At 34.1% G+C, this 20,099-nt stretch overlaps 1 protein-coding gene across 5 annotated transcripts in view; it reads right to left on the bottom strand.

Annotated features, from left to right (window-relative positions):
- Positions 1-18,950, bottom strand: part of LOC149779902 (uncharacterized) — a 156,650-nt gene extending 137,700 nt beyond the window's left edge. The window contains exons 1-5 of one of the 5 annotated variants that reach the window (XR_016414957.1): positions 18,854-18,940; positions 17,510-17,654; positions 16,508-16,669; positions 15,033-15,267; positions 14,063-14,336 (exon numbers count right to left, since the gene is read on the bottom strand). Coding sequence is in view for 1 of the 5 variants with exons in the window: in XM_089936592.1 (XP_089792718.1) it covers positions 4,991-5,023; positions 5,853-5,874 (55 nt within the window). In the remaining 4 variants the exon portion in view is untranslated. Of the gene's footprint in view, positions 1-4,990; positions 5,024-5,852; positions 5,886-14,062; positions 14,337-15,032; positions 15,268-16,507; positions 16,670-17,509; positions 17,655-18,853 lie in introns of those variants that run through there. The other 4 variants (XR_016414956.1, XR_016414958.1, XR_016414959.1 and 1 more) reach the window with 4 other exon arrangements.
- Positions 18,951-20,099: the final 1,149 nt, after the last annotated feature.

Genomic DNA, 20,099 nt, shown 5'->3' with positions numbered 1-20,099 from the left:
AGGAGAACAGTCTCCCAAAGTACAACTGATCAAACAAAAACATTCCAGTCATCCAAGGTAAGACCGTTTCTTCCTTTAACTGCCGAGTATTGAAACCATCACTGATATTCTTGAGCAATGCAATAATTATCAAGATGGCAGCTGTGGTAATAATAATAATAATAATAATACCACCAATGCTTTATTTATAATGGATGACTCGTTAGTCAAGGACTTTTCTCCCTTGAGAGATTCTTAAGCATTTGTTATAATTACTGTTTATTTTAACATGTTTATAGTATTAAAGTAAAGATTTCCATTATCTATTAGAAACACATACATGCTCATGATATCTCTTCTTAAATACTCTAATATTTTCAGCAGATTTTACATGTAGTGCAAGCTTGTACCACAGAACTGCACCAGAGTATTGGAAGCTCTTTTTAAATTGGTCTGGTATTGGTTTTGATGCTAGAAGGTTTCCATGTGATATTTATCTCAACTGGTATTGTGTTAAAAAAGGCCTGAATAAGTCCTGGAGATGCTCTGGTGCAGTTCCATGTAGACATTTATATAAAAGAACTCCCTTGGGAAAATCTATCCTGTCATATATTGTGAACCATTTGAGTTCAGTAAACAATGCTTTTGAAGGATGATCAATAGATGCATGTAAAATTAAGCATACTGCTTGTTTCTTAAGTTTATAAATCATGTCAATCTCAGATTTAGCATTTTCCCCATACATTAGAACAATAATCCATTGTTGGAAGAATATATGACTTGTAGTATAGATTGTGAGTTTCCATGGGTATATATTTCTTAATTCTGCTGAGTAGGGTTATTTTGGATGACAGTGTTTTACAAAGCTTATCAATATGGTCATTCCATAATAAATTATTATCTACGGACACACCTACAAGCTTTTCATGTTTGACATTTTCTAAAGGATGATTATTTATTGCAAGAGATAGTTCTGGTTTCCCTGACTTGTGTAGCTTTTGTGATGTCCCCAAAATCATACATTTCATTTTACCTTCATTAATTACCATCTCTTATGTCACGTGTTTAGCCTTGAAAAAACAGTAACACAAGAAAGAGTGAAAACAAAAAGCTTTGAAAAATTTAACAAATAATTGATTTCCCTGGAAAAACTAATATTTGTGCTCCTAAGATTTAAATAAATTACAGGAGCACCAGTATATTGAAAGAGATAGCCAAGTTAAACATGCAATTAATTTAGTGGTACCTGTCCCACTCAGTGAAGATTTAATTGAAGGAATATCATCGGATTCTACTGATATTGGAGAGACAAATCTTCGGAATTCAGAAATTATGAAAGATCTGGACCAGAAACTTTCACATTTGCAAGAACAAGAAAAAAAATGAACTTCAGAAGTTATTATTTGAATATGAGCTCTTTTTTCCATATGTTCCTACAATGCATGACATTGAAATTGTAAATTCCAAATCTGTCAAACAACACCTGTACAGTATGAACCCTCTGAAACAGGAATACTTGGAAAAAGGAAATTGAATATTTGCTGGAGAATGATTTTATAGAGCCCAGTAAAAGTGACTGGAGTTCAACATGCATACTTATTCTAAAACCAGATAAAACTTTCCGTATGTGTACTGATTATATGAAGGTGAATAGTGTGACAAAAACAGATTCATTCCCATTATCAAGAATCAATGTATTGATAAGATCGGGAATGCCAAGTATGTCACCAAATTTGACCTTCTGAAAGGATTTTGGCAAATTCCACTAACGGAAAGAGCAAAGGAAATATTGGCATTTGTGACTCCAGATGGACTTTACCAATATAAAGTAATGTCATTTGGGACGAATGTTTTGCCAAGTACATTCAACATCTCAATGAATATGATTACCTCTGGTCTAGACAGTTGTGATGCTTACATCGATGATACAAAAAACAAAAGACCTACAGGTTACAACATAACAAAAACTAGTGAGGCTGGATAGCAACAAAATCCTGGTTCTATTTGACAATGTGAGCCTTAATATGACCTCTCATGGTGTATTCATAGATAACAATCTTGCTTGGTCTATTCACATTAAACATGTTTCAAAAAAGGTTAATTCTTATTTCTGGCTACTGATAAAAGATCAAAACATACATTCCTCTTCAGTATAGGATCATCTTTTATAAAAGTTATATTCAGCCATATCTGGACTATTGTAATGTAATTTGTGGTAATACCTCTAATTCAAACATAACAAATCTCCAAGTGAGGGCATGCCATATAATTCTTGATCACTGTATTGACAGTTTCCAGGATGCAATGAATAATATAAAGGTTTTAACAATACATGAAAGAATATTTCTTAGAAAGGCCAAATTTATGTATATAGTATCCAGAAAAGCCATTCCTGTATATTTAAGCAATATCTTTCACCAAAGAGACGCTGACAGTACTCCAAATTTACGATCTGTTAGAAGTAAAAATTACATTATACCAAGACCAAAGAAGGAAAAGTTTTAAAAAAGTTTTCAATATACTGATCCACAGGTATGGAACAACATTCCCCGTGACATAAGGCGGGCTCCTACCACTTCTTCTTTTCATAATCGATGTTTCAAATGGATGAACTCTTAAAACAACTGAAAAGTTGTTGTTGTTGTTGTAGGGTTTAACGCCATTTTTCAGCACATGATAGGCTATACATGGCAGCCAGTATTAATGGTGGAGGAAGAACCCAGGAAAATCCCAGAAAGAACCACCGACCCACGACAACCTACTGGCAAGCTTTCTCACATACCCACATTGGCCAAATTGGAGACTCGAACCCACGCGGACAGAGGTGAGATGCAGTGATCCGTAACAGGGAGCACTTTAGACCAATCGGCCACCCTGAATAGTTCTGGTAATATAAACATTGCCTGCTTTTCTGTACTTCTACATCCTTTTCAAAGTTGAATTTTTCCATACAGGATATTTTATATTTTATATACGTTTATGTGTTCACAGATGCCTATGCATATATTCCAGGTTTGATATTCTGATTTTTAAAATCACTTAATTATTTAGTGTCAAGCCTGATTTTTCACATCACGTTATATATACTGTATATTATTGTACTCAAGGTAGATTAGTTCTGTAACTGAGCTACCTTCTCTAAATAAAGTCTTTTTTATTATTATTATTATTATTATCTGTTTTGGTCCATCAAGCATGTACATTGGATTCATAGTCAACATAATTTGGTTCATACAAATTCACTCACTGGTATCTTTATTAACACTTTCCTAGCTGAAATAATCTGATATAGTTCATAACTTTAAAAATCATTGTCATTGTCAATCACTGGCCAGTATAGCCATTGAAATCATCATCTCAATCAGCCATTTTGTTGCTCCAGATAGCCCGTATTTTAAACACACATTTGAAAACTTCCTTTCAAACTACTACAGAATGTTTGTTCCAAGGATCAATGTGTCTATCAAATTTAGTTAAACAACCGTTCACATCAAGCCAAAACGTTTTCTACCTGAAAAGAGATAGATGTCATGTCACTGGCAGAGTGACTTATGTCTTGACAAGCACTTTAAGGCTTAACAGTTAAACAAAATTGTATACTGCAGAGACTATATTTTTATATGCAAGATTAGCGGATTTCTTGAGCATCACTGCTCCCCCAAAGTGCACAAATCTGTATAAATTTTATACAATTCCCACATTCCACATTTGGGTGCCCTGACAGCATCTACCGGTATGTGCTATGCCTTAGTACAGCTATTTAATTCTGTAAATCTATATGCATTCTTTATGGACACACAGTACTAACTGTATGGAAAACATGGGAACCAGCCTGGAAATGGGTGAACATAAAATATATGGGTTTGGGTGGCCAGGATTGGTGGATAACGAAAGTTATTTTGTAGGAAAAAGAATCTTCTGAGAGCTTATCCTAGCTGTAACTGAAAAAAATAGAGACATTATTTTCTTTGGGGAATTTCAGTCTTTAAACAGTCTTGAGTTTGGAACACTCATTACTGAAAACAGCACCTGACTCTTTGTTGCAGAAATGAAAGCACATGTTTCAACACATGCAAGTCCATAAAATGCCATGGCTCATATCCTTTTCTCTACACAGAAGCTGTCATCCAGGTTTCATCTATACTAATAAATATAGGTTTGATCATGAAATTTAAAGTTATTGAATTTTCAATATCACGGTGTTTGCATAGGTTTACTATGGGAACTGAACTAGTACTGTAAGTAGTATTGGAAATCACTAAAGTGGCCCAAGGCAACAATTTTGGAATGTTATTATTGCAGTCTTATTCGGAGCCTTAATTCAAGTCTTTCTTCTTACAAGTGTGAGCATAAAGTCTTGTGAGCATCTGTCTATACATACTCAACCTTCTATTTTGTTTCTTTTAATTCAGTTATCTGTCTCATGGGTCTTGCTATCTTTTCCCCTACACAAATACACCAACCATAAAAAGTGCATCATGTACTGCCTATTTGTAGTTCAGCTACTGGTTAGTTGTTGTGGCACAGTATTAATAGTGGAGGAAGAACCCGGGAAATCCCGGGAAAGAACCACCGACCCTCAAGAAGCTACTGGCCCACTGGTAAGTAGAATGAAGTGGATGATGACTATTATGCAACTATTACAGTGGGACAATCAAAGTTGATCTGTCCACTACATGCATGATGTGGTCAGCCATGACCACCACTACCTTAAGCCCACTGTAGAAACAGCATGGACAGATTAATATCCAATCATTGCAATAAGTGAAACAAATATGGTAAAGTCTGAGATTCTGTCTCCTTCTCTCATAAACTGCCCATTAAAGAATTTTTTTTACCTTGAAATCCATGGAAAACATTAGACTAAGTATTCACTCAAATGTGTTGCTACAAAAAGGATCCAACATTAGCACTTAGCACTTATATTTATTCTTTTGCAACGTGCACATACAGGATTTTATCAGCATAGTTTTCAAGATACCAAAATAAATACATGTAAATAAAACTTTACCTTCTCTTGTGATTGACGCCATAGTAGTAGCTTCTGAAATCATAAATTATAAATGTGTTACTTTAGCTATTTATGGTGTGTTATTTTAGTACATGTTGGGTATTCAGATTTTTGTCTTTTTCATTAAAAAGAATGTTATGATCCAACAAGCACTGATCTTTTCATAACGATTGAATGACCCACCTTTCCAATCCAAAAATTTCATTACCTCTAAATATTGTTCATCTTTGTACAATATGTGCAAGAAATATTTCCAAATTACTAGAAAAGCAATGTACACACTTTTTATGAACTATCTCAATGATCACAATTTACTTCATGAAATCAATCTGGCTTCCAAAAATATCATTCTTGTGAAACTGCACTTATTTCTATGACTGACAAAGTGGCTGAAAGCTTTAGATGAACAGGGTTCATACAGGTTTACATAAAAAAAAACAAATTCAAAGACAATTCAGGTAAAGATTCTCAAGGAGTAACAAAGAATCAAGATATAAGTTAAAATGCCTTTAAAAAAGGTAAAGTAAAAGAATCAGATGTAATAACTGTACTGCAAAGCAAGCTGTATTTGCCATTAGTAAATCAGTTGAACTCAAGTAAAAAAATAAGATTATGTCTCCTTCGCTCACAAATTGATCATTAAAAAACATTTTTTTTACCTTGAAACCCATAGAAAACAGATTGATTATTCACTCAAATGTGTTGTAACATGTATTGTTATAAAGGATGTTATGATCCAACATTAGCACTTTTATTTCTTCTTTTGCAACATGCACATATAGGATTTAATCTTCAAGGTCAGAAACTATTATTAGCATAGTTTTCAAGATACAAAAATAAATACATATAAATAAAACTTTACCTTCTGTTTTGATTGATGCCATAGTAGCAGCTTCTGAAATCATAAATTATAAATGTGTTATTTTAGCTATTTATGGTGTGTTATTTTAGTACATGTCGGGTATTCAGATTTTTGTCTCTTGGCATTAAAAAGAATGTTATGATCCAACAAGCACTGATCTTTTCATCACGACTGAATGACCCACCTTTCCAATCCAAAAATTTCATTACCTCTAAATATTGTTCATCTTTGTACAATATGAGCAAGACATATTTCCAAATTACTAGAAAAGCAATGTACACAGTTTTATGAACTATCTCAACAATCACAATCTACTTCGTGAAAATCGATCTGGCTTTTGAAAAGATCATTCTTGTGAAACTGCACTTTTTTCTATGACTGACAAAGTGGCTGAAAGCCTTAGATGAACAGGCTTTATACAGGTTTATGTAAATAGAAAATTCAAAGACAATTCAGGTACAGACTCTCAAGGAGTAACAAAGAATCAAGATATAAGTTAAAATGCCTCTTAAAAAGATAAAGTAAAAGAATAACATGTAATAACTGTACTGCAAAGCAAGCTGTATTTGCCATTAGTAAATCAGTAGAACTACAAGTAAAAAAATATGGAAGTACTGCAATCCAAACTGATATGGTTTATAACTAACACTGGCACCAAATACAGAACAAAACAAACAAAATACAAAGTCCTGAAAGCATAAGAATTGGGGCAGGAACATTTTATCAGTCTTTCAAATTTTGCTTTAAGAACATCTGATGCACTTGCAGCAAGAATACTCCGACTGGTCTAATTCGGGCCAATGCAAGCTGGGGCTTCAGATGTTCGAACAGTAGCAGTACCTAGCTTTCCTGTAATGGACTCCAGATGTGTACAAAAGTCTGTAATTGGAACAGCATGCCAACTCGATTTTATTAACATCAAATGTTTATTTCCGTTTGCATGGCTGGTCAGTGCAGACTCTCCCATTGCCGAAATAACAATGACCTTTTTGAGTGGAAAGCAGTATGCTTTGTTACCACTTTTTTTAACTTCTTCAAAGCCAATCTCAATATTCCTTCCATTCAAGCCATGTTTCATTGAAGCAACAAGAACCCTGTTTATAGTGACGGATCATGATTTATCCATCGCTTTGTTTTACTTGTTGACTTTCTGTAAACTGCTGTGTAAATGGTCATGCGGTAGTAACCCCTCATGAACTAAAAAACACAGTACTCCCTGAATGCACATTCTACAGGATGCTGTATAAGGGAGACCACTCACACACAATTTGTGGGTGACATATTCACTTGCTATTCATTAAAAACTTTGAACACCAATAAGTTTTCCAAATCTGAACAATAAAATAATAGAAATGCATAAAGATATGGAACAGATATTTTATTTTGTTACCATTTTCACAAAATTCAAGTATATTCAAGGATACAGTTAATGTTTGATCAGAATTCAAGTATATTCAATGGCATTAAAAAGGATTTCAAAATCCAAGGACATTCAAGGTGCACATGAACCCTGATGAAGGAATGTTAGTTGATACTCTAATTCTTCATTTTTGAAAGTAGAATTCTTCTTCTAAAGTTAAAAATCTATCTATAATCAAGATACTCTTAGGTGGTTCACATGGTACTTGACCAACAGGTAACATTAATTAAATGGACACCTATCTGAAACTAAAATGATAAGTTATGGAGTGCCACATTAGGTTATTTCTTGGGGCCCTTCTTATTTGTTCTGTTCATAAATGGCCTACCCCTAAAAACAGGAGATGCCACCTTATCAACTGACATGTATTTTGATGACACTACTTTTGATGCTCCAAGCAACTAAGCAAAAATTGAAAAAAAAAACTTCAAAATGCCCTCAACAGACTTCAAATATGGTGCAAGGAAAATGGTATGAACCTCAATATGGACAAAACAAAAGTCTCATTGATAACTACACAGCAAGACTGCAAACTGATATGCTGCATGTTCTCTATCATAACACTGATGTAAAAATAATGTGTTTAGTGAATTTTGTGAATCCTCAGCATATTTGTAGATAATAACTTGCAATGGTCTCATCGTATAAATTTTATTTCTAAGAAAATAAACTTATCTTTGACTCCTAAAGAATTCATTCCATTACAGAGTTACCTTTTACCAAAGTTACATTCAAGCGCATCTTGACTACTGTGATATAATTTGGGGAAGTTTTAATACAACTGCTAGAAATATCGAACAATTTCCAGACTCCAAGAAAGGGCATGTAAAATAATTATTTATCACCCAACAGAAAATGCTCAAACTGCAATGCTTACCACTGAAACTATTACCTAATACATGAATGAATATTTTTGAGAAAGGCCAAAATAATATACAAGATGTTTACAAAATCTGCCCCCACTTTCCAAAACACAATTATCAAGGAAAGAGAATCTACTGATGCTTCAAATCAAAGATCATTAAAAGGGCAAACTTTCAAAGTACTCAAGCCAAAAAAGGAGCTACTATAAAATAGCTTTCAATTTTTCAGGTGCGCTTGTTTGCAATAACATTCCACATGACAAAAAATCAGCTCCAAGCATTTCTTCCTTCCCAGTAAGTGTATTGATGAAATCATAAAAAAAACAGTGTACTTATTAAAGTACACAGTACACCATCTACCTCCCTTCTTCATTTTCATTTCTGCAGCAATGTAGCATTTATGTGGATAGTTGTTTAAATACTGTGTGTGTGTGTACATATTACCTTCTGTAATAGAGGGTCTTAAAGGCACAGCAATGTAGCATGTATGTGAATAAATATTAGCTTGTATAACAGAGTGCCTTAAAAGCACAATAGTGCAGTGTCTGTAATTTTATAAATTTTAAAGATCATGAAACTAATGAAATGTGTCAACTTATAAGCTGAAATAATGCAGAAAAACCTAGGGTTTGTGAAGATTCAATTAGGTGATTGATAAATAAGTGAGAAAATTCATTTTTGTGGGGGCCCACTTTAATTGAAACTTCTAGGTCCCGAATTGTTACAGAAACCCCACGCGACTACAAAAATGGAATGTCATTTTTGTCCAGTGGGCAGATTATGAGTCATGTGGTTATAATTTAAATATCTACAATAAACAAAAATGGCTGATGCACGAGGGAGTCAAGAACATAAAGGTCGTGCACACATTTCGCTTTCCAAGAAGAAATGTTGAAAAACTGCCAGAGAAACTGAACGGAACCTATCATGGATTCATCTTGGAGACCAGTTTTTGGGATGGAGATCATTGATGGAGGAGTTAGGACTGGCGTCAGACACTGAAATGGAGAAGTTGTTGTTGGACAGGTAGGCCAATGTTTACATAGAAAGTGTTCTCCAATTGTCATAATCTTATTCCTATGTTTGAAAGCACACTATTATAAATCTTTGCACAAGGACTTGATTTGCTGTGTAAGATTCCCAAAATAGATATGATTGGCTGATTGATACTCCACTCGATGATTGCATTGTGTGTATACCGTATGATGGGTGGATTTTTTTAATTATAACATCGTGCTCATATAAAGGTCATTTGTATACATCGTTCATTACCTTCATGAGACAGGTTCTTTAAATTCCATTAGGGAACTTAGATACATATACAAGTGTTATCAATATGTATGCCCTCTCTCTCCCTCACGCTGACAAACACACACACACTTTCAGGTAATGTGACAAGCACATTACCTGCACAAATGCTTAATAACCTTTTCATGTAGGCCTAAACGTGTAGAATTAATAATACATGTTTAATGTTGAACTGTTCATAGGGTTTTCTATATCTGAATGTAGAAATGATCCAGTAAAATTTTGATCTCATGCTTATGACAGGCTGGATGCTAAGATTTTATTGTGCATATTTCAATTAATGTGACAAGCACATTACCTGCACAAATGCTTAATAACCTTTTCATGAAGGCCTAAACGTGTAGAACTAATAATATATGTTTAATGTTGAACTGATCCAGTAAAATTCTGATCTCATGCTTACAATAGGCTGAATGCTAAGATTTTATTGTACATAATTTCAATTACTAGTAAATTCATTATAAAACATTGTACTGCTGACTACAATTATAAAAGGATCTCTAAGCATGATATGCAAGGATGTTGTAGTGTTCCCAGAATATATGGCTGGCAGTTTGTTATGTTATCAGGTAAAAGTTTGAGCTGCAATCAAGTTAGTTTCATTTATGCGAAATTTTTTTAGATCTATTATTACGTATTCTTGCTAAAATGAAGTATTTCAGTTCTAAGTGTTTAACACAAAGCACAAAGAAACAGATATAAATTATAATACAAGTTAGTTAAGAAGTTACAAAGAATGTTGCAAAAGATGAACCCTAGCATACAGATATGATGGCCAGTACATCTTCATGCTTCACATCAACACATGGCCAAGTGCTTTTGCAACATAGAGACAATGAAGACACCTTCAATATAAGAAGTATCTGCTGTTGAGACAGAAAGGTAAAAGTTACAATTTTTTTGCAGATTTTTCTTTTTCTTGTCATTCTACTGAAAATAATAATATAATAAATGCAATGCTGATAAAGAATATTTTAAAAAATATGCCAGGAGGTTGAGTCTCCACTTCATACTTTTTTTAGTTTGGGTTGGAAGATAAAAATACCCTGAATTTAAGTTTCTCAGAAGTGGGGAGGGGCTACCTCAACTGTGCCACCTCCTCCATGGGAAAAGGTCATAATGTTTATAGTAATTGTTTGGTTAGGCAAAAAAGTTCCAGTATACTGTGCTGGCTAACCCACAGCTGTTTTTCCCCCACCCTCCACCTCCCTCACTACTGGTATATCAATACTTACGGGAACAGTGTATATTTTGAAATTGTGTTTTTATACCCCATATGCTTTCTCTGTGCAGTTTCCCATTTCTAGCTATGTCCCACATGCAATTCTTGCTAACACCCTCTTCCCATCTATCCACTTTGCTCATGATGAATGCACATTTACTTGAAAGTGAGCAAGTCATCAGGTGAATATTCCTTAAGCCTGATGTCACAGACTAGACATTTTTATTTCAGTGGCCAATTATTTTTCCATCTAAAATTTTGGTATGAATTAGTCTTTATCACAGTCATATTTATTAATTTGGATGTTGATGTGTGAGAGATTAATATTTCAAGCACACACTTTCGGTTAATGTGACAAGCACAAGCACTTAATAACCTTTTCATGTAGGCCTAAATGTGTAGAACAAAATAATACAGTGAAATTTATTTTTTGAAATGTATTTTTCCAAGTATGTTATATTATATATAGCAGTGGTTCCCAAAGAGGGCAGTATGTCCCTTAGGGAGTTGGTCAGTCAGATTATATCCAAATACAGTGCTTTCAACTTTTCAGAAAGTGACCATAATTTTTTAAGGGTAAAAAATACAATGTTCAATGAAAAAGAGACATGATGCATTAGAACTTTTGATACAGCGTTTATTAATGGTCATCTTGTTATTGAGAGTACAAGATAAAAACAATAGTTTTCCTGTCTTATTAATTGTTTATAAAGTTCCATTACATATTACATCACATTCATGCATCCAACAACCTATGATTAATATAAAAGTAGATGTAAAAATGTTTGAAGAGTCTTTTGTTGAAATCCATACAGGTGATACAACTGCAAACTAATTCATAGTTGGTCTTTTCAATAACATTGGAAAGACGACTTTTAATTTTCTCTCTTTTGTTTAACTATTGTCTGCAATTTCTTTTCTTAAGGTATTGGGCACAATGACTCCACATGCCATTATTGTTCCAAAAAAAATGGAGGATAACAGCAAAAAAATATACACTATTCACGCACTAGACAAAAGGACGGTTGAGAGAAAATCACCAGCCCTAGAAAAGGCAGGTTTTCAGAAAGCCATGATAGAACTGACAGAGAGGAATAAAAATCAAGGAGGTTGTGTCAAACACTTGTATAGAAATTGGGTCAATTATGAGCAAGTTATTGTTTTGTTTGCAAATATCACCATATATTTCAGTTTGTAAAAGTCCACATTATAGCACAAGTTCCAAATACATACACTTATATAATTATAGTGACTTTTTTTTATAATATTCATTTATGTACATCCGCAAAAAATCGCACAATTTGTTTGAGAGGACTACAGTACTGGATTTTAGTTTTTTCTTCCCTAGGCACTGCATTTTCTTATTAAGTTCATTTTATTAATTTCAGAAATGTCCTATCCTACTATCAAACACTCCCTTAATATATGGCATGTTGCAAAACACTTTGGAATGAAAATAATGAAGGTAAGAATCCCGTCTATTCCACCAATTACTCAGTACTAGTATAATATCCTTTCACAGACCTAACAAAATTAAGAAGACTGAACCTAGGAAAGAGCTTTGATCTTTCAGTTGTCCTTATCAACTGTTTGATCCTATTGGGCAGCTAATGCAGGCTTTGTGTGTCTGTGTGTATGTGTGATTTGGATTTTTAACGTAGCTTTAACAATTTTTCAGTCATATCGCTATGATGTCTGCAGTGTGGCACTTTATAGTGATGTCTAGCACTGAAGCATCATGCCGCAGACATGTAGCATGATGCCCACCCAGTCACATTATCCTGACACCAGGCCGACCAGTCCTACCACTAACCTCTTAATGCCAAGTGCCAAGCAAGGCAGCTGTTAGTACCATTTGTTTATAAGTCTTTGGTATGACTTGACAGGGGTTAAAACCCACAAATTCCATATCTGAGGTGAATGCTCTAACCACTAGGCCACCTGAGCAGTCAGGCTATTGGTAAAATGAGCAAAAGAGTATTTTTAAAGTGTTATGTATATTAATTTATATTGTTAGAGTTTTTTCCATGGTTATATGTTATGATTAAAAGCATTTTGGACTTGACCTTGTCAAATCAAGTTCATTTATTTTGTAAACAACAGAATACATAGCTGCTATTATCCAATTATAGTTTGATAAGTACTCAGATCATAACTAATGTAAGATTTTTCATTTTAATTAGAGTTCAGGACATTGGTATTCCCCCATGTACCTGACGTTTTCCTTGTTTTTTATTTCAGTAACTGACAACTTAGCTTGTTCAAGATATGAATTTGTGACCCTCATCATAATTCGGGGGAGGGGGGGTTGTTCTAGTTATTTATTTGATCTTATTTACTTGAGAACTTACTCATTCTTGCATTTAAAATATAAGGTGGAGTCAGTCTTATTGTTGTGTTCAGTATTTGATTTGAGTGGAATTATTTATTAAATTATTATTTATTGGAAATACAAAGTATTCATCTGCACAAATTTTGGACTTGAACATTAACTTGGAATTATACTGAATTCAGATAAGGACTGTTGGCACATCTCACAGGCCACTAAAGGCACAGCAACATTTTAAGACTTGAATTTTTTTTTGAACACCACTGGAATTTAATTAGAACTTTATTCATTAGTACTGGTGCAAGAACTTATTGGACTATTTGGGATTTAATGCACAATACTCCAAGTTCTTTTAAATTTTCATTTTGTATTCTGGGGAATGAAATGATTTGTTGAATTTTACAACACTTGTTGATTTTCACTCTTTCCTGTTATAAAACGTTTGGAATTGGAAAACTGTTTGTTTTGATGATTGCTCTTTATGCACTTTTAACTTCTGTTTTATCTACCTTCTTTTCAAGTTTGCCAAACAAAATGAAAATGTGTCTTTATTACAATGGTCCAAAGACATAATGAACCATTTTTTGGTTTTCATGCAAGACTGCTAGCAGCTATGAACAATTTTTGGTGAGATTTCTAATCTTGTATTTTGAACAGATGTATGTAAACGTTTGCTACTGTATGATATTTTTTTTTATGAAATCAAAGTTACAGTGTATAATCCTTATCTTCTGATTTCTTTTAGTATATATTTGATCCATGTACATACATCACCATATCTTGAAGGTAAGTAGTTTACTAAAAGCAATATACTTGAAATGTCAGAGTGATGTGGAATATTGACCAGTGAAAAACTATAATCCAGCTACATTAACTACTGGCCAAATATCAGTAATTGAAAACAATGTATAATGCCGTATCTGCAACTGCTGAAAACTTTTATAATGATTATTTATGACCTTCTTGAACACATTGTTTACAGGCAGAAATAGGCTGGCCTTAAAAATACCTGAATGAAAGCATTGCTGTTTGATGCAATAGTATGTGCAGTTACAACAAAACAAACAATGAAGTCAACTGTATTTATTTATAAATAAAATTGTACACACAAGAAAGTGTTTACATGCATGCAAGCCTAGAGAGGATGAAGCTAGTGTATTGTCCAAAAGCATCTGGATATCTGTCATGTATCCACCAGACACAGCAAGAGGGAATGAAACATCTCTGTCCAGATCCCAGCCTTCCATGCTGCCATAGTATGGATTGCCTATAGGCAGCATGCCTGTTGGCACTCACCTAGTCAACTTCATCGTCATGGACAAGAACATCCCATCTGTACATCCTGGCCAAGACAAGTATAGCTTTATCAAGGATTTGAAAATCATGAAAAATTATTCCAATATGTAATATGCTATTTCTAAAATGTTAAAAGATATATTTAAAAAAATGATAGGAACATGCACTTATTTAAACTGTATTCATCTTCCATCAACAAATTCCACTGTAAAATAAACATGTATCAAAACTGCACATGGTTTTTATTTTGACATGAGCACTGAGAGTTCCATCGCAACTAGAACTGATATTAAGTGTAGTTTATGTTAAGTAAGCTCAAAGTTTTTGGATAGCATTTCTAGAAGTCAGAGACTCCTGCACTGGGATCAAATAGGAATGACTGATTGCAGATGAAGATATTTACACAATACTTGTATCCTTGTATCATCATCAGCTTAGATTTGTTTAGCATAGTGAGGTACCCACATTGAAACCAGATAATGACAGAATCTTCTCGATGAGGATCAATTGTAAAAAAGAAAGTCCTTTTCATTTGCATATGTATGCATGTCTGTTTTAGGGCAGCTTACAATTTTAAAATTCATTCAAAGTGATTGCAAATAAATAATCTAAGCATATGTCTCAACTGGCAAGCAGTCTTGCTAAAAGTCTTGAAACTTCTTATGTTCAATAAACTCTATGAAGCATATTAAGAATAATTCATTAAGCGACAGTATGCATTCTAATTTTATACATTCATTACCAGCAAAAGTGATGTGCAATGCTGTCTTTCACAACACACCTTTTCCAGGTCTGTGGGCATTTCCCTACATTTTCCACACGAACACCATTCTGGTAATCCTGTGTCAGGGGTTGGTGATAACCACCACACTACCTCGAACCTGGCTCCAAAACATTAAAGACAAGGCTGGTTTGGAACTGCAACATCTGTATAAATGGTTCTTCAGCCGGTCTAGCTCTACATTTCTTATGATCTCCTGGAATTTGTTTAAAAGATTAAGCATACTGCATTTCACTATGTATTTGGTTTAAAAAGCTTTAAAGCTGAATTCACGATACCATGGAAATGACTGCAAATGCTGTATTGTAAAAGTAACTACCAAAGTTTTAATGGATGCAGTATTTTGATTTTATCAGTACATAGTGCAAGTTACACATATCCTGAATAAAAAAAGAGGTTTTCTTTAATGTAGCCCACATACCTATCAAGTTATTCATACCTTTTGTGATATGTATTTTCTACATACAAATTTTAAGCTTTGGAAATAACATGCTCAAGGAATACATAGAAGTTATTGAAAGAATTAAAAAAGTTAAAAAATATTACCATTGCATCAAGTAAATTTCTTTTTACAGAAATCATTTGCAGTAATCACCAGTTCAGGTGGAAAAATTCAATGCCAAGCAGACTTGGTAATTAAAATTCTTACCCAAAATATTATATCAAATATGAAGAAAAAAAATTGTTTCTTGCAAGCCTTCACATCAGTCTAATTTCTGGACAAATCGAACATTTTAGGATTCTTAAGTCTTTATGTTTATCATGAAAGTGCATATATAGTATTATCTTAACATATTTTGGGGTTTTAGAAATACACCTTAAGGCATGCATCATATTTAAAACAGAATAAAAGTGGTCATTATTTTACAAGACTTAAATGGATATATGAATTTTGTACATAAAAATAAAAATTATAAATTTATTACTTAAACTGGAAAAAGGGCAAGTCGACCTTAATAGCATTTGTATGCCACTACCTATATATGAAATGATTTTAGCTAGTTTATATTTTGATTGCCACAGAAATTTAAAATTGTACCACAAGGATTTATTTACATCACTCTATGTATTTTGCTTTGTATGGTTGCCTGAACTCCTAAACCAATAGCCCTATATCATTAAGTAAAGTGATGATGAAAACAAAATACATGTATTATATAAGGCAGCCATAAAAATGAGGTGACCTCTGTATTTTCTATAGTAACTGGGCATGGTCTTCCTTTATCAAATGATATTGGGGTGGGGTGGTAGCAACAAAAAGTAAAGCAGTTTAAACATACATCGTTTGGTAAAATAAATAATCCTATAATACAAGTATGCATCTTCTAAGTTGTGCAAAACACAACTGACTTAGATATTAGAATCTTTGCCAAAAAACAAACATTTATTTCAATACATATTGCTACTTGTTTTTCATGATGTAAATAAACATTTACCCTCATTCTTGTCGGCCTTGTTTGAACTATGTGTGGAGCTTGGTCTGCTCTGTTTTCATGCTGCACAGCATGCCTAGTTCTTGCTCCATGCCTTGTCCTTCCTCTCCCTCTTCCTCTTAAAGGTCACTCTGGACTTGAGCTTAAAAGTATGCAGATTTCAGTCTGGGTAATAACAAAGTTTCTACATTTGAGTTTATCATTCTGCATCTGCTCTATTACACATTATTATGCTACTGTGGTCCAGTTGTCTCTATAATGAATTTTAATGCGTAAAACTATTTCATAATTTGACAACTAATGTATTCATGATTACTTATAAAATTTATAGGAATATAGTGCTAAGTGAGAATCAGAAATCAATACACATGAGGTTGTGATTTGATGGACGTTTTCTGGACTGGATCAGGTCAAGTGTTGGGGGGGTATGTCCAAATTTAAATAGGGCCCAGACTTTTTTCAAATGGACACCAAAGCAAATAAGTCTATGTGTCTTTTTACTCCATGTGCATAATACCCAATAAACATGCACAAGAATAAAACAGTAATCAAACTTCAAATGACAAATGACTGTACTTTTGTGCATATGTACTTTTTTATGATTTGGCAATGCATTTTTGGAGCTCGAGTCCATACTCCAGTCACAGATTTTTTATTAAAAACTCTTCTTTAAAGCCTTGTGTTAACGTGTTAAGTTGGAGAAACACAACACAAATTCTTTTTTCCGCTTTGTTTGAAATGTCAGAAGATGAGAGTGTTAGGGGTCTACTGGTGACAATCTGGTTAGAATTTATAAATTGATTAATTAAATGCAAGTTTTGAGCATTTTTAAATATTCTAGATGCTTAAATCCTAGAATGTAGATAAAACGGGATGGGGGTGAGGAATGCAAATATTAAATAAAACTATTAAAAGTAGTTCTAAATAAATCTCAATGTTTCCTCTCAAAGTTACAAGTAGAAAGGAAATAGATATTAAAGAAAGAAATCAGAATATCATACTCACCATTGTTGACATTTTTTGCAGTCTCGTAGCATGGTTGTGTTTTACCTCATCAACTTAATTGTACACGTTTGGCATATAATTATGCAAATTTCGGTCACCGGAATAATGTGTGTTATTCATTCAGAATCTGCCAATCACTGCCGAGCTGGATTTCAAGATGGAGACATTAGATTCAATAAGCTACATACGAAAATTTCAGAGAATTCGTATTTCATAATGAGAACCTCTACATACTTGATATTACCCCAGAACTGCCTTAGTAGTATTTAATCAGTTGATATACATAAATGTTCCAACATTTTTATAAGAAAATTCACCGTAAGCTGCACTATTGTGCCTTTATATATAAATTGTTGTTTTAAAATTTCATGCTAATTATGTTTAACCAAAGTCTATTCAATCCTGATTATTGAATGCTCTGCACCTTAATTGTTATCATGAAACGTCTGCATGAAAATGATTGGTCGCTATGGACTTTAACAATGGTGGGCAGGTTCTAAACAGCATGTCAGGTCTAATTCATTTTGTCACAGTATACAGTAGTACCAGTCTGTTTATTAAGGCAAGTAGCTTTCATTGTGAAATCCAGCATGTAACATCCAATCCAGATTGTACTGGATCACACCTTGATCTCATCCAAAAATGTCCACATACTTCAACATTGATTTTGCCATACGCGCTTCTCGGGGCATGTATATAATGATGTTCCAAAAGGAATATGGATGAATGAGGATCCAAATAAAGTGAATAATGATCACTTAAATGTATGTAGAATCAAATTCTAAAAAATTACGCCCATTACTAATTTAATCAGTGTTCAACGCATACATGATCTTTATGACTTTTACTATAACTAACTTCACTTGTTTATTAATTGTAGAAAATACATATCCAGTTTTTGAATTTAAAAAGTTTACTTTCAAAAAAAATTCTCTTGTATTCCTCAATACAAATGCAAGGATTTGATGGCAACATGGGGGGGGGGGGAATGGGCAAACGGGAGGGTGTGCGAAAACTATTGAGCGGCCTTTCATAAAAAGCTATCCCTTGATCTGATGCCATTTGGCATGGATAAAATAGAATGTGTTCGCCAACAAATAAATCTACGGGTGTGAGGTGTGATGGAGTATAATAAGCTATAATCGTGCATGGTTATGCAATTAACATGGCAAAGATGGCGAACAAGAAATCGAAAGTAGAAAAAATTCTTCCCACAGATCAAAGACTCACAAGTAATTTGTACATTTGTTTTTAGTATCTTCCCTCTAAACATAATATTTCAGCAAAACGTGCGTCAATATCACAAATACATTTTTACGGTTTTTGCTGTTCTAGTGTATTTACCGTGGCTATGCGGAAAACTGTGATTAAAATCTGTACTGTGCTACGCTCAAGTCCCAGCGACCACTTAGGGGTCATGTTCTGGTGACCTTTCAATTAGCCAATCGTAGTGTAGCTGTCCTAGTCTGTTTCTCTGATTTTCATAATCCCACAGCGTATCGGAAAACTACACTCAAGCTAGCCAATCTCCCAAACGCAAAGATATAAAACTTCATCTGGTTGGCTGATAAAATTAGCGATTAAGGAAAAAGCTAAACACACCAGACCTGTAAGGTGGCGCTCTACCGATATATGAAATTCGGAGAGATTCTAAGGTGAGTTTGCATTTGCAACATGCATGGTGAGGATGTTGTCATACAATTAGGTTACTTTTATGTACTGAGTCTGAAATTTCTTTAGATATTGTACTTGTGGAAACTTCATTATTTTGGCAAATAGCTGCTCCCTTGTGCTGAACTACAGGAGTCTGTCGTTTTATCAATAAGTACGGCGAAATCTCTGACAACATGAAATCGCCTTATCGGTAATATAAATGAACATCTATCTTAAATTATATTACAGATAAGGTGATTTCATGTTGTCAGTGATTTCGCCGTACTTTATCGATAAAACTTCAGACATCTTTGGCTGAACGAGTATCCTGAATTAATAACACATTAGGAGCCACCCATTTAGTACTTACGCAAAAATCTGGCAAAGCTTGACCCCATCCCCCCCCCCATACATGCGTACTTTCTTCACTCACGCTCCCCACCTGCGTACGTACGCTTGACGCACCCTTCCCCCCCCCCCCTCTATAGAACGGCCTATATTTAATCCACGCAAGAAACGATCAAGGATTAATAATATTGACGTGTTTAATGAAACAGACAGTACACCGACGTTGAATATCTGACTGCATCAAAGAAATAAGCATCGTAACTTTAAAAAGTTTGTCTAGTGTCCGCTAAAATTCATACGCCGCCTGGACCCAGTCGAACAGGTTACGTATGCAACAAATTATTATCGAGGTTTCACACACACACACACACACACACACACACACACCTCGTTTACTATGCGTACGTAAATTGTCAGCAACCCACCCCCACTCCATTTGCAAGCGTATGCATTTGGGTTAACCCGCCACCCCCCAGCCCCCCTTGCGTACGTATTACAAATAGGGAAAATGGATTTTGCCAGGGTAGACAACACCTTCTTCTGAAAGTGCAATTAATAAATTACCAAATATGTAAATATGTGAAATGTG

This window comes from Sinohyriopsis cumingii, chromosome 16, assembly GCF_028554795.1.
Source record: "Sinohyriopsis cumingii isolate HCF-2022 chromosome 16, ASM2855479v2, whole genome shotgun sequence".
NCBI lineage: Eukaryota > Metazoa > Mollusca > Bivalvia > Unionida > Unionidae > Sinohyriopsis > Sinohyriopsis cumingii.
The sequence above is the reverse complement of the archived record's forward strand: the minus strand, read 5'-3'. Positions and strand labels throughout refer to the sequence as shown.